Source organism: Aedes albopictus, chromosome 2 (genome assembly GCF_035046485.1).
Source record: "Aedes albopictus strain Foshan chromosome 2, AalbF5, whole genome shotgun sequence".
In the NCBI taxonomy this organism is placed as follows: Eukaryota; Metazoa; Arthropoda; class Insecta; order Diptera; family Culicidae; genus Aedes; species Aedes albopictus.
In genome coordinates, this window is record NC_085137.1 from 474,560,390 (window position 1) to 474,575,607 (window position 15,218).

The 15,218-nt window shown below is 41.2% G+C and overlaps 1 protein-coding gene across 1 annotated transcript in view; it reads left to right on the forward strand.

Annotated features, from left to right (window-relative positions):
- Window positions 1-15,218, forward strand: part of LOC109622842 (5-hydroxytryptamine receptor-like) — a 668,994-nt gene that overhangs the window by 523,329 nt on the left and 130,447 nt on the right. The window contains exon 8 of the mRNA XM_029870762.2: window positions 5,386-5,575. Within this exon, the coding sequence (XP_029726622.1) occupies window positions 5,386-5,575 (190 nt within the window). The remainder of the gene's footprint in view (window positions 1-5,385; window positions 5,576-15,218) is intronic.

Sequence of the window (15,218 nt, forward strand, 5' to 3'; positions counted from 1 at the left end):
ATCCAAGATGGCGGTCTAAAATCCAAGATGGAGGCTCCAAATTCAAGATGGCGGCTGTTTTATGAAGTTTTGTGCCCTAAAATCATGAAATATGGGTATATTTTGTATGGGGAATATGTCCGGAGTCCAAAAATAACGACCAGAATATCAAAGATGGCGGCCTAAAATCCAATATGGCGGCCCAAAATTCAAGATGGCGGCTATTTAATGGAGTTTTAGGCTCTAAAACCATGCAATATGGGTGTATTTGATATGGGAAAGAGCTGCGGAGTCCAAAAATGGCGCCTAGAATATTAAAGATGGCCGCCTTAAATCCAAGATATCGGATTCAAAATTCCAAATGGCATCTTTTTAACCTTTCAGGACGCTCGCCATCAAGCAACCGAAACTGCACCGGGCTCGCGTTGTATACGACGAGCGAGCTTTTTTGGTGGTGTTGTAATTTTTACAAACGCGCGCGTCCCGAAGGGTTAATGGAGTTTTAGGCCCTTAATACCATGTAATTTGGGTATGTTTGGAATGCAGAAGATGCCCGGAGTCCAGAAATGGATACCAAAATATCCTAGACGGAGGCTTAAAATTCAAGATGGTGGCTATTTAATGGAGTGTTAGGCCCTAAAAGCATGCAATATGGATATATTTGGTATGAGGAAGATGCCCGGAGTTCAAAAATCTCGATTAAAATATCCAAGATGGCGGCTTCAAAATCAATGGCTGTTTAATGGAGTTTTCGGCCCTAATACCATGCAATATGGGTATATTTAGTATGGGGAAGATGTCTGAAGTTCAAAAATGACGACCCAAAATATCCAAGATGGTGGCATAAAATCCAAGATGGCGGCTCCAAATTCAAGATGGCTGTTTTAGGGTTCAACTGCGTCAAACATGGGCTGTTAAGCGAGAAACTGAAAAGAGAATTCATGTTCTCGGATTAAGCGTGTATGCTTGTGTCATCATTCCTTGAACAGCAAAGCCAACGTCTCAACTTTGGTGGCATTTCCTCGGACCCTCGAATGCTTGCTGACGGCACTCCGCAAGGATCGTGCCTGAGGGCACTACTGTTTTCACTCTACATCAACAGCCTGCCAAGCGTCGTCAAATGTGAGTATCATCTATACGCAGATGACCTGCAGATCTACGTGTCAAGTCCAATAAACGAGATCAACAGACTTGTACGGCTGATCAACGATGATCTCCAAGCGATTGAAAGTTGGTCCATAGCGAACGGACTGTTTCCCAATCCCAAGAAGACTAAAGCGATAGTTTTCTGCAGAAACGGTACTGTAACCCCGCAAGACAATATTTGGTTTTGCGGTGAAACCATCGAATTATCCAGGGAGGTGAAGAACCTTAGTCTTATCATGGATTGCAACCTAAAATGGACCAGCCAGGTTAACGACATCACAAAGAAAATTTATTGTACCCTGCGCACGTTTCGGCGCTTCCAAGGGGTACTGCCTTTTGAAACCCGCAAAAAACTGATGCAAGCCGTTCTGATGCCGTTCTTTTCCTACGGTGACGTTGCATTCTACCCTGGGCTTTCAGCACTGCAAAAACAACAACTAAATCGCTGCTTCAAATCATCGGTAAGATTTGTCTACGGACTTCGACGACGTGAAACGACTGAATTGGTGCGACACACTATAGTTGGATGTGATCTCCCTGAATTCTACCGTCGACGTATCTGTCACTTCATGTATGGGCCTACCATGGTAACCATCCGGACTACATCACCCAACATACACCAATAGGCCGGAACGAACGGGCTAGATCTTTCATCCTGCCACAGCACACCACTAGTCCACGCAAAAGTGTGCTGGTATATGGCGCATCGGCTTGGAACGCATTACCACTCTCCGTGAGGCAACAATCAACATTGACGTCTCTAAAAACTGCACTGTATACGATCAACTAACCAAATAAGTTATATAGCAATAGTTTTTTACTTGTAAATATTACCAGAATCGCCTGTAGTTATCCAGTGTTATCTGTATTTTTTCCCATTTGTGGTTTTTCCTTGACATGACTTAAAGTTAAAAACTAACATGTTACCGTTTCATAAAATAAATACAATACAATACAATTCAATACAGTTTTAGGCTTTAAAACTATGCAATATGGGTATATATAGTATGGAGAAGATGACTGGAGTCCTAAAATGGCGTGCAGAATATCCAAGATGATGGTCTAAAATCCAAGATGGCGTCTCAAAATTCAAGATGACGGCTGTTTAATGGAGTTTTAGGCTCTAAAACCATGCAAAATGGGTATATCTGGTATGGTCAAGAAGTCTGGACTGGAGTCCAAAAATGACAACCAGAATATTCAAGATTGCGGACTTAAATCCAAAGTGACGTCTGAAATGTCAATATAGCGACTTTTTCTTAAGGGTAAACGATATGCCATAAAATGGATTTTTATTAAACGTATGAAAGTGCGATATTCATCAACATATGACTTTGTTTTGTTGAAATGGGTTTTCGAAGGCACGAGAAAGGCGCCATCACCGCTAGGTGGATTAATAAGGGTTTTTTTCGGAACAGTTTTTGGTATTTTTTTTTATTTAAGTAATTTATTATTCTACAAGTGTTTTGGAAATTTGTTTAAGATTGCTTTTAACACCTTTCAAAGAGAATGTCGAAGGAACTCAATATGAAAGTTCCGAAGGAATGCTGGAAGATATTCCCACATTTATTTCCAAACGAATTGCCAAAGTTATTTTCAGAATATTGCTGAAATAGTTTAATAAGTGTTTGTTTTTGATAGAATTTAAAAGGAAGTTTCAAACATTTTTTCAAAGGGAATACTTCAGGATTTTTCATATAAATTGCCAAAGGCATCCTATTGCATCGATGAAAATACCTGAAAAGAAACGTTAGAACATTGTAAAATCATAATTGAAAGAATTAACAAAAAGCCCCAAGCAACACACATGTTATAATAGAGTTACGACAGCGTAAGTTTTGGTTGTATAGAAGTTTATTTTACGTAATTCTAACATTGTGTTGAAATAACGTAAAATAAACTCCTATACAACCAAAACTTGCGCTGTCGTAACTTTTATATAACATGTGTGTTACTTGGGGGCTTCACGTGGTAGAGATTGTAATCAAATAATGGGGTGCACAGAACGGCTATCTTACTACCAAACGTTCACTTTCAATAACTTCACCCTCTTTGGGCCGGAGGGATCATATATGACCCTTGGAGAAAATGAATGTTAAAATCACCTCCTGGATGAAAAGGAACTGTTATTAGAGTATTATTAAAAATAATTATAAAACCACAGACTGCCCAAGAATATTTGTGTTCAACTATCAAAAAGATTATGTTATCCTTTGATTAAACTATCATAAAAACTGAATAAACCAAATAGAATCCAGCCTGTAACTTGGGTATGACTACCAAAACAGTTTTCATGCACATGAAGTATTCGAGCGGCAGTTACAAAAAGATTTTTTTTTTCAAATTTTGGTTGACCCAAGAAAGAGTTATGGGTATAGAGAAGGGGTTGTGATGAGCAGCTGTCACACCGAGTGTTGTTTTGGCAAATGGTTGTTTCACATTTGTCATCAATGGATAAAGTACTCACAAAGTAACCGGCTAACACCTCTACCCGATCCGCCCTGAGGCCAGCAGATGCTGGGAATAAAAAGGACCACCCGGGCACAATGCAGGCTGAGTTGATCCCACACCCCCTCCGGGCAGTAGCCGGAGCGGAACCCAGTCGGTTCGAATAAAGTTCATCTAAATTAGATTTTCCATGACGGAATTTGCATAAATTGGAGATGGCGGCAGTGGTGGCGACGGCGGTGGCTGTGCGCGGTCCGTGTGTTGGTCTGGTGCTCTTTGTGAGACGTGAGGTCATCTGGTGCTGGCTGTGACGCTAGTAGGTTTTGTGTCTGCATTTTTTTTCTTCTTTTGGTTTTAGTTCGATCTGCTCTCCGGGGGTGAAAATCCTTGGGACGCCGCGACCCATTTAACTTGTTCCGGGGCAATGCGTTCGGTGATAAAACCGAACATAAGCCGGGTATCTTGAAGATGATCTTTTTGTTCGTTTTGTTGGAAATTAATTTCCTGTGACGAATATTTTAAAGGGGAATTTGAAAGCTAAGGGAACTCTGTAGCGGTTCTAGTAGTTCCGAATTAGTTCAAGCGGATTGAAGAGTAAACTGTACAAACATTATGGCAATATGATGAGTGGATCTCCAGTTAGCCTTGTGGTTAAGGCTATGGATCGCCAAACCGGAGATGGCGGGTTCGATTCCCGTTCCCGTCGGGGAAATTTTCTGGACTCCCTGGGCACAGTGTATCATTGTAATTGCCTCACAATATACAAATTCATGCAATGGCAGGCAAAGAACTCCCTTCAATTAATTACTGTGGAAGTGCTCAAAGAAAACTAAGTTGAAGAGAGGCAGGCCAAGTCCCAGTGGGGATGTAGAGCCATAAATAAGAAGAAGAAGATGATTGGATAGGAGGATGCACACTCACACTTTTTTTTCTCAGCAGTGCCTGTACCATCCAAACCAGCCAGTTGTTGGTCGAAGTATTGCTTCCACCTTTCGACCATAGTGCGTTCATCCATGACATACTAAGAATGTTGTTTATAACTAGTCGTTTTAATCACTATCGCCCAAATTCAACGATCTATTTTCGACTTCATTACGATTTCATTTACGATCTAAATAGAACATTGCAAAACCAATATAAATATTCTACTAAAACTGTTGGAACTTTTTGTCGTTTATCGATTTTAATAAAAAGAAACTGACTGTGATAAAATTGGAAAATCATTGCATTGCCATTCCTATTATTTTCATTTGTACGAATATTTGAACTGGTCGTAAATCACGAAAGTGTCGTATGCCTTGGAAAGCCCAATGTACAGGTTAAACCGCTAATTTACCTCGAAGGTATTCGTCGTACGTTCAATTAATTAAAATGGGTTAGAACTCTTCTGCCAGCCTTGACACTGGTGGGAAGGGATTAATACTAAATGGCCATTAAATTAGGTTCGTTCCGGCATGAATCATTGATTCTAATTGGAGTGGTTTCTGTGGGAAAACATTATCCACCTTTCGCAATGATAAACCAAATTTAGGGACACTTTTCTTCACCACAAACACCGGTCGGCTCGTGCAATACATCATCCAACCCTTCTGTCGGTAAATAAACCCAACGATTTCTCCCCCAAACAGGAATCATTTACAGTTGACTCAGTAGTGCGGCACACCGGAGCTGGATGAAAAATTGAAAATTTACTTCAGCTTCACCAACGCTTGGAAATTGAATGAAACTGATCGGTTATCGTTTACTTGTGTTTTTCCCTCTTCTTCCAAACGCTTTCCCGCTTCGGATGGAATAAAACCCTCGGACGAACAGGTACTGGGCGGTGACCAATATCGATTACATGCACTCCCGCACCAGCCGCCGGGTGTTCACGATGATCTTCCTGGTGTGGTTCGCCTCGGTCATCGTGTCGCTGGCGCCGCAGTTCGGCTGGAAGGACCCGGACTACCTACAACGAATAGAGCAGCAAAAGTGCATGGTTTCACAGGACATCGCATACCAGGTGAGTGTGGCTCGGATGGTTGGTAGGTACACTGCTTCACGGAATGATATGGCCACCCTAATGGAACTAACGCTATGCATCAGGTATAACTTTACATAATATCTCGCCAAGATTTGGGAATATACCCTGTAGCAAAACTGCAAACAAGTATTTTTTTTCACAACATGTTTTAAATAATCAAATCCCTCCTAAAGCAAAATACCTATATCCCATCTGCCCCAGGAAATTTGAAAGGAGCGAAACTATTTAGTACACACTCAATCGATTATAAAGATATTATACCGAAGCCAGAGAAACATAACTACAAGAAAAGATATCAGGTTCATCCGAAGTCCGAAGGAAGAGTGTGCTAAATAAACATTCCAGAACTTCCTCATCAGAGGAAGTGAAATCGCCATTTCGCAAGCAAAGGTCGTTTACTCTGAAATCCATAGATTTAGCAAGGATTTTGTTCAACCGACTGGCTTCACTCAAATTGAAGGACTTTCTGATAGGCCTTGCGAACCGACCTGAAAGTCTCCGATCCAGCTAAACGTCGTTTGTTCCAACTCTTTCTACATTTATTCCTGAGCTTTGCCAGATCAGAGTTCCACCAGGGGTTTGCTGTGTGGTCTTCACGTACAGCAGAAGCCAAGCTTCTCCAAAAGTTTCCATGATGAAGGCCGTTGGAGTATTAACAGCATCATCCAAATCACTTGGAGTGTCAGTGGATAGTGAGTATTCATGAAATTTGGCTGCAACCAAATTCGTGAAGAGATCCCAGTTGGTTGACCAGGGATTCCTGAAACGCAAAGTTTGCGATGTAACACTAAAGTTTTTTAAAAAAGATTTAGCGATTATCAGACAAAGATTCTTCATCTGACACATGCCAATTGGTCATCTGATTCCAGTAGAGCAAAGTGTAAGGTATGTCTAACACTTCCTCTCTAGCGGATACAGAAGGTTGGGCGGTTGCCTATGTTGCAGGGCTGGAATTCTCATCAAAGTGTAAAAACGCAGTGAGCCACTGGCTGCGCGCATTCAATACAAACGAATGCAGCGTACGCATACTCATTCTCACGGATCAGTGCGTAATGTAACTGTTTCACGCAAAGTGTAGACGACATATGATGTACGCATACTCAATGCACTGCTCATTTCGCAGTTGATATGACAGAAATCACAGATAAACGAACGTAACACTGACGAAATTCTCTTCCTATATATCTCAGATTGCTGATAACTTACAAAGTTGGTGTTTTTGGCATAATTGTTAGGCTGGTCAAGGACCTACAGGTGATGGGTCGTTTGATTCGGAACTCCGCCACTAGGTGGTGCTAGGGGTCAAACAAATTTTATATGTAATATATCTTAGGACTCAGATCACTTAGAAAGTTGGTGTCTTCGGCAATGTTGTTTGGTAGGTCAAGGACTCAAAGTTAATAAACCACTTGTTTCGAAACTCCACCACTAGGCGGCGCAAGTTACACATTTGCAAGATCATGTAAATGATTGATTTTCTTCATAAAGTATTCAACAAGCTGTAATTTTGTTTTCTTTGGACATATTCGAATCAAATAAAATGTTTTTCAAAGACCAATATGTTAGCCGTAAATGTGCGAATTTTCATTTCATTCGGTTCACTTAATCTTGAGATATAGCAGTTTAATGGAAAACACTCAAATATGACAAATTTTACCAAAATCGCTCTAACTTCATGTAAGGTTATCCAATTAAGACCAAATTTGTACCATTTATAGTTTACTAGTTGTGCGACTAGCAGTTGAAATTTGAGAATTTTTGGTGCACTTTATGAAAAGTTACAGCTAGCTAAAATTTTTTGCAATAATTAATAAAAGTTGCATGCTTCTACTTATTTATAACTAGCGCCGTCTACTGACAGAATCTCGAAACAATTTACTTATCATCTGAAAGGCCTTACCCAACCAAACAACATTGCCGAGACACCATCTTTCTAAGTGATCAGAGACCTGAGATATATGGAATATAAAATTTGTTTGATCGCTAGCGCCACCTAGTGGTGCCATTTATAATCAAACGGCTTATCACCAGTTAGACCTTGACTATGCTAACAACTTTGTCAAACACACCTACTATCTAATTAATCATGGTGCTGAGATGTACGATAAGGAAATTTCGCAAGTGTTACATCTTGTTGTCTGTGATTTCTGTTATGTCTGAGACAAACAGACGTAGTACTGACGAATTATTTATACCAAATATCTCATGACCGAGATGACTTCGAGAGTTGATGTTTTCGGAATAATTTTTTGGGTGGTTAAGAACTTACGGGTCCGTTTAATTCAAAATTCCTCCACTAGGCGGCGCTACAGAGCAAAGAAAATTTATATTATATATATCTTAGGATTTTGATTACATAGAAAGATGGTGTCTTCGGCAATGTTTTTTGGTTGATAAAGGCCTTTCTGTTGATTAGCCGATTGGTTCGAGATTCTACCAGAAGGCAGCGCTAGTTGCAAATTAATAGAAGCATGCAACTATTATCAATTATCTCGAAAATCAACAAGCTGTAACTTTTTATAAAGTGCACCAAAAATTCTCTAATTTTAATCGCGAATTGCACAACTTTCATGGAAAGTTATCGAATTAAACCCAAATTTGTACCATTTAGAGCTAACTAGTTGTGCAATTAGCGATTAAAATTAGAGGATTTTTAGAGCAATTCTAGTAAAATTAGTCATATTTGAGTAGTTTTCATTAAACTCCTATATCTCAAGATTAAGTGAACCGAATGAAATGAAATTTTGCACATTTTAGAGGCGAACCAACTGTGAAGTTGAAAACCTCTTTAATAAAGATAATAATAATATGAAACTCGTTGACCCCGGGAGTATGCTGAGGCCCTGAAGGGAACTCGCCTAGACCCCAAGCTGCTGGTCCAACCTACGGCAGCTTCCGGGGTGGGCACAGAAGGCCTCTTTTGTCCCGGGTCCCAGGGCGTAACTGCGTCGGGGAGGTTTTCGGATGGTGGGGATCCTACGAAATATAGTGAAAATTTACCTGGATATATTGTTTATTGGCAGATCCTGAGAAGATGGGCGATGAATTCCGGGCAGGTGGTGATGGCGGTGTGGCAGGACGCTCGATTACCGGACGTCCAGTGGTTGGCCGACGGGCGGCCGGTGGGTGGCCGGTGGGCGTCCGTTGAGATACCGGCGGGCAGCCTATGGGCGACCGGTGGGTGGCCGGCGGGCGGCCGGTGGGTGGCCGGCGGGCAGCCGATGGGTGGCCGGCGGGCGTCCGTTGAGATACCGGCGGGCCGCCGATGGGCGACCGGTGGGTGGCCGGCGGGCGGCCGGTGGGTGGCCGGCGTGCGGCCGTTGAGATAGCGGCGGACAGCCTATGGGCAGCCGGTGGGTGGCCGCGGGCAGCCTTACAGATACTGACAGGCAGCCGATGGGCAGCCGGAGAGTGGTCGACTGGTGGCCGTTGAGATACCGGCGGACAGCCTATGGGCGACCGGTGGGTGGTCGGTGAAGGAGGTTGGCTCTCCGGAAAGTCCTTAGGCGACGCACGTGTCGTGCCGTGCCGTTCAAAACCGTGATTGCCGGCGTGGAGAGAGTGCTGCTCTTGATCAGGAGCGGTGGAACACCTCCGGAATCGGAGTAACGTCGGTTGTACGGTCCACGGACTTCAGCCGCCGGAAGAAGTTCCGTATTCGGAACGGTGACGCTGTTAGCAGAGGGAATTCTCCCCCGAGGTTTCACAATGGCGATCGGTGACCGCGTGTTTTCGACGATGGTCACTAACCGTAGGCGGTTGATTCCTGATAATCGGTTCACTCGCGCGACTTCACACAAATTGTTTCCTCTGGAAGACAATCTACCGTGGTGGCGTAGAGGAAAACTCTTGGAAGAACAACTCCCGAACTGTACAAATGGTCGCGCGCTTCCCGAAAACACTTTGGTAGTTATAACTTTTCTTGGCCTTGTCGATTGTAACGAGGTTGGCTATCGAATGATCCCGGTTGCACGCTCGGTTCCCTTCACCACCTTCGATCACCCGATGTGTGCGTTTGCGATCGAATCCTTCCGCCAATCCATCGCAGCTCACTTCAGGTGGAGTTTTCCAACCACCACCCGCAACGCAACGATGGAAATATTTCGTGCGCAAATACTCCATCATCGCCCACAAATATCTTCCCTGAATTCCCACACCAAATAAATAAAAAACAAATGTTGCCATTCGGTAACAAATAATAATAATAATTTTGCACATTTACTACTAACACATTGGCCTTTGAAAAACATTTGACTTGACTTGAATATGTTAAAAGAAAACAAAATTACAGCTTGTTGAACACTTAATGCAGAAAATCAATCATTTGTATGTTCTTGCAAATGTGTAACTAGCGCCGCCTAGTGGCGGAGTTTCAAAACAAGTGGTCCATGAACTTTGAGTCCTTGACCTACCAAACAACATTGCCGAAGACACCAACTTTCTAAGTGATCAGAGTCCTAAGATATATTACATATAAAATTTGTTTGACCCCTAGCACCACCTAGTGGCGGAACTCCGAATCAAACGACCCATAACCTGTAGGCCCTTTACCAGCCTAACAAACTTTACCGAAAACATCAACTCTCAAAGTAATCAAGATCTTGACATATATATGAAGCAAATTTCGTCAGTGTTACGCCTGTTTGTCTCAGATTCCACGTCGTTTCGCCTCACTCATTATCAATTTGTTTCCACAGTGAGTAGAACAAATGACGCAGTATGTAATGGCAAACTGCTCTCTGCGTGTGAGTTTGCTCACTGCGTTCTTTTTATTTCTCATTGCGTAGCCACCTGCTCTTTGCGCTTTGCGTTTAGAAACTGCGCATTGCGCGCAGTGAGTGAGGAAATGCCAACCCAGGAATTTCTAAAGGTATCTGTGAATGAATTCAAAGATGAATCCCTGAAGGGATTACAGGAGGAATCCGTTAAAGAATTCCTGGAGGAATCCCAGATGAATTTATGGAGGGATTTCTGTAAGAATTCATTGGAATCTCTGTAAGAATCCCTGAAGGAATCCTTACAGAAATCCCTGGAAAAATTTCTGCGGAATCCCTGCAAGAATATCAAGAAAAATCTGTGTAGAAATTTCCGGAGGAATCCCTGGAGACATTCCCAAAGATATGCTTGAAAAATTTATTGAAGGAATCCGTGTAGGAATTCCTCGAGGAATTTCTGGGGGAATTCCTGGAATTCTTGGAGAAATTTCTGGAAAAAATTCTGTAGGAATCTATAAACGCCTTAAAGGTGAAATACATGGAGGATGGATACTTGGAGAAATTTCAGGAAAAATCCATAAAGGTATTTGTGGAGACATCTCTAGAGACATTTCTGAAGAAATCCTTGGAATCCAGAATCTGTGGAGGAATTCATGGAGGAATTTCTGGAGGAATCCGTGGAGACATTCCTTATGGAATCCTTAAAAGAACTCCTGCAGAAATCCCTGGTGGAATTGTTTGAGTAATTTCTGAAGGTAACCTTGGATAAATTTCAGGAGGAATCCCTGAAGGAATTTATGAGATTGGCTGAATACGTTTCTAAAGGAATCCTTTCAAGACTTCCTGGAGTAATCCATGGATTAACTACTGGAGGAATTTGTAAAGGAATTCCTGGAGAAATCCCGGAAGGAATCCATGGAGGATTCTATGGAGCGATTTCCAGACGAATCCCTGAAAGAATTCCTGGGGGATTTGTTTGGAGTATTTAATACCTGGAGGAATTTCTGGAGGGTTCTCTGAAGAAATCTCTAGAAAAATCCCTGTAAGAACACCTGGAAAAATACCTGGAGGCATTCTGGAGGAATTTCGCGAGGTATCTCTGGGGGCATTCTTGCAGGATCTTTGTGAATTGCAACAAGAATTCCGATGGGAAATTTGTGTCTAGGAATTCCAGCCTAATCAATGGAATCTTCTTTTAGATTAAAATTCTTTCACAAAGAAATTTGTATTTTTATTGGAATAATTATATGGAGAAATAAGATATAATTCTATTTTGCACCATGATCACATCTATCTGGCACCGCCATTGCAGTGCAAACCCCTCCAAGATCCCTGTGCACGGTAGTATTTCAGGGCCCAAGTAACATTTATCATTATTATTTCTCTTTATTATCGAGATTTTCAGCGCCCTACTGATTCATCTCGTACCGACTTTGTATTGTATAACGATTTTATATCTGATCTCGAAGCTTTGTTAAACCAAGTATTTCCATTACAGAGTGGTGGGGGGATTTGAGATGGAGTTTGAAGGGATATTTTAAGGGTGTTACAAGGTGTCTTATGAGATCTCAAGGTGTTTCAGGGGCGTTTTAGGGGGTTGCAGATTTCAGGCGGCTTCCAGATGCGCCTTAGAGGTATTCCAGGCAGTCTCGGAGGTTTCAGGGGGCTTCAAGGATTTTTTTCTGGTGATTTCAGGTTCATACATGTAGCCTCAGGCATTTTCAGGATGTTTCAGTGGCGTTCCAGGGGTTTTCATTGGGTCTCATGAGATTTCGAAGGCGTTTATGTAGTATTCAGGGGATTTTAGGCACGCTCCGGAAGTTTCACGAGCAATTCATTACTTTTTAAGGGGTTTTCTGAAGCGTTCCAGGAGGCTTCAAGGGGGTCCAGGGAAGTTCCAGAGGGTTTCAGGGACATTTCTGCGGTGTTTTCCCTGGAATGCATCTAACAATTTTGAATCTTCCAAGAAATGCCCATTGAATCTGATATCATCTAAACACCCATGTAAACTACACTAGCCCCCCCCCCCCCTCAAACTTCTGGGAACCCCCTCAAAATCCTCTCTTCTTTATCCACTAGAATAATCCCAAGCAGCACACATGTCACAAAGACGTGTCGACAACGCAAGTTTTTTGTTATGCAGGAGTTACATTTCTGTAATTTTACCCCACAGGCGAAATAACTTGAAAATGACTCTTGTCCAAACAAAAACCTGCGCTGTCGACACTTCTTTATAACATATGCGCTGCTGGGGATATCTGTTCTGACGAACTATGGTTGTCGAAGTGCGACTTAACCTTCCGTAACTCGCGCGGTTGGCCATCACCGCCAGCACCCCGCTAATGATGAGTACAAAAAGCAAGATGTTGTACAATATACAACAGCGCGATCGCTAAAGTGTTAATTAAGGCACAAAATTTCCTATTTCTATACCTTGTTTTAAATAATGCACATTGTTACTCAATGCATCCCCAGCGTAGTACGAAAAATAATGAAGCACTACAAATGCATATTAAAATATGACAAGTGGAACATTACAAATGCGTAATAAAAAAGGACATCACACTTGGACAAATACAACACAGACATTACATTTTTCACTTTTACCCTAGTGGATAACAATTTCCGATGTCAGGATGACGAGGTTTCATTAATGTTGTTGGTCCATCAGTCAATCCTGTAATCGTATTTTCTCTGGCAGGTTGCCTTTTGTTCGCAGTTTTAGTTGCTTTCATAGCTTAAGCTTTGTCTAGGAATTTCTAATCCTAAGGGGGCATCTGAATCAAATTTAATTATAAGACGTCTACACTTTGATATCTCTGTTAGTGAAGTCTTATAGTTAATTTCAGAGCCCGAAATGACCTAAATGTAGACCATCAATTAGAGACAAATAATATCTCAAAATGCTCTTCTACTCCAGAGCACTATAAATGTGCATTTCTCTTAAGGAAATATTAACAGGTGAAAATAGAACACGTACACTCATTGCACAATTATGGGGCACTCAAGGAACAATCATTTGATAATATGAATCGTTTTTCATACAAAAATAACACTTTCATTATTTTTATTTTATATTCTCTTCATTGAAACTCCTTTTTATGGTTTTATATAAAAATCTGCTTGTAAAATTCACTTTAGGCGGTGAAAATTACTGAAATGTTGGTGAATAATGAAAACCACAATTATGGGTCAAAATTGGCTGTGTAACAATTATGGGTCAATTTGTTGCCTATTATGGGTCACTCAAGAGGAATCGGCTCAACAATAATGTTTTGTCTATTTTTTCAAAGAATGGTCACTTATTCTACATAGATCAACTATAGTGGAATCTAAAACTGATCTCAAACCTCTTAACGAAGCGTGTTTTCACGATTTGGAATCAATTTTTCAAAATTGCGACAAAATCTCCAACACAACCACTGATAAACGCCTAAAAGTATGCAATGCCCATGTACGCAGATCTGTCAATATTATGCTGCACAAAAAGTGACCCATAATTGTGTGATTTTCGGTGTTCCTTGTCACAATAATGAGTCATTTAAATTTTGCCAGAAATAAGCTTTAATTAGCTGCAGTCACATGAATTTCTACATTTAGAACGTAAATTATACCTTTGTTCTGGTGACGATACCATTTCGCACTCGAAAATCACTAAAGCTCGCCTTTACAGAGCTTACGAAAACAGCGCACGCACTTTCTGATGTTCACAATCGAAGCGTTACTTTGACAGATGGTTTTACTCCGAACAAAAAATTACTGAAAACAGGTATGTTTTGATGTATAAGCCCGTGTGCGATACGTATAGTGACACAAAACAAATCATTTCATCAACGAAAAATGATAATGGCTAACAAAAGCTTGCAATTGATTAATATTTATCTATTCAAGTGGAAAGTGACTAATAATTGTGTGTGACCCATAATTGTGCAATGAGTGTAACACAAAAATAAAACTTGTAACAAGTTCCTGACAAAAACTTTCGTACAATCTGCAAGTGTTACTCGACAGGGATTTCACGCTGTATAATGAAAATGGTTTTAAATCACCCCTCCTAAATCGCTTTGAACCCTTTTTGAAAATCCCTCTGAAAACTTCCTAATACTAACTTCAACTTTATCAAATCCCCCTGAACTCCCTCAAAAGTCCTTAAAACAACTGAAATTCCATGCACCTTGAAACTCTTCTGAAAATTTTTGAAACTTCATTGAAATGCTCCTCAAATCCCCTTAACCCCACGAAACGTCTATAAGGTTTTAAAACTCCTGTTAAATTTTTTGAAACTCCCTTGAAAGCTACAAAAATTCTTTTGTAATCCCTGAAACGAATTGAAATTAAGTTGTTCGTCTTGAAAAACTCCTAAAATCATCTTGAAAGCATCCTGAGACCTCTAGTTTCAAACCCTCTGATACACCCTGGAATCATTTGAAACCTCCTCACACGTTTCGAATGACTTGAAACCCCTCTAAAAACTCTCTAAAATCCCGAAAAATGCTTTGAAGCACCTCGAAACGCCTTGAAATCATCTGGAAGAGTTTCTGAGAGCTTGAAATCCTCCATATCCGCAAGAATGCACCCTCGGAATCCTTTCTGGAACTCCCTGAAACGTTTTGAAATGCCTTGGAGCTTATCTAAAACTTCCTTTATATTCACTTGGAAGCTACAATTCCCTCATACTCCCGGAAATCACTCTGAAATCTCCCTGAGGCATCCTTAACACACGTTTGCAACCCCTATGGAACCCCCATAGGCCCCCGGTAATATCTCCGAAACCGATCAGAAACTCCCATGAAGTTTTAAATGAAAATGTAATGTAAAATAAAATGTGACAAACTTGTAAAGAAAGTTTCATATAGGGTAAATTGCCAATAGGGTAAAAACAAAGCTTGTTTTTCTCAAGGATGGCA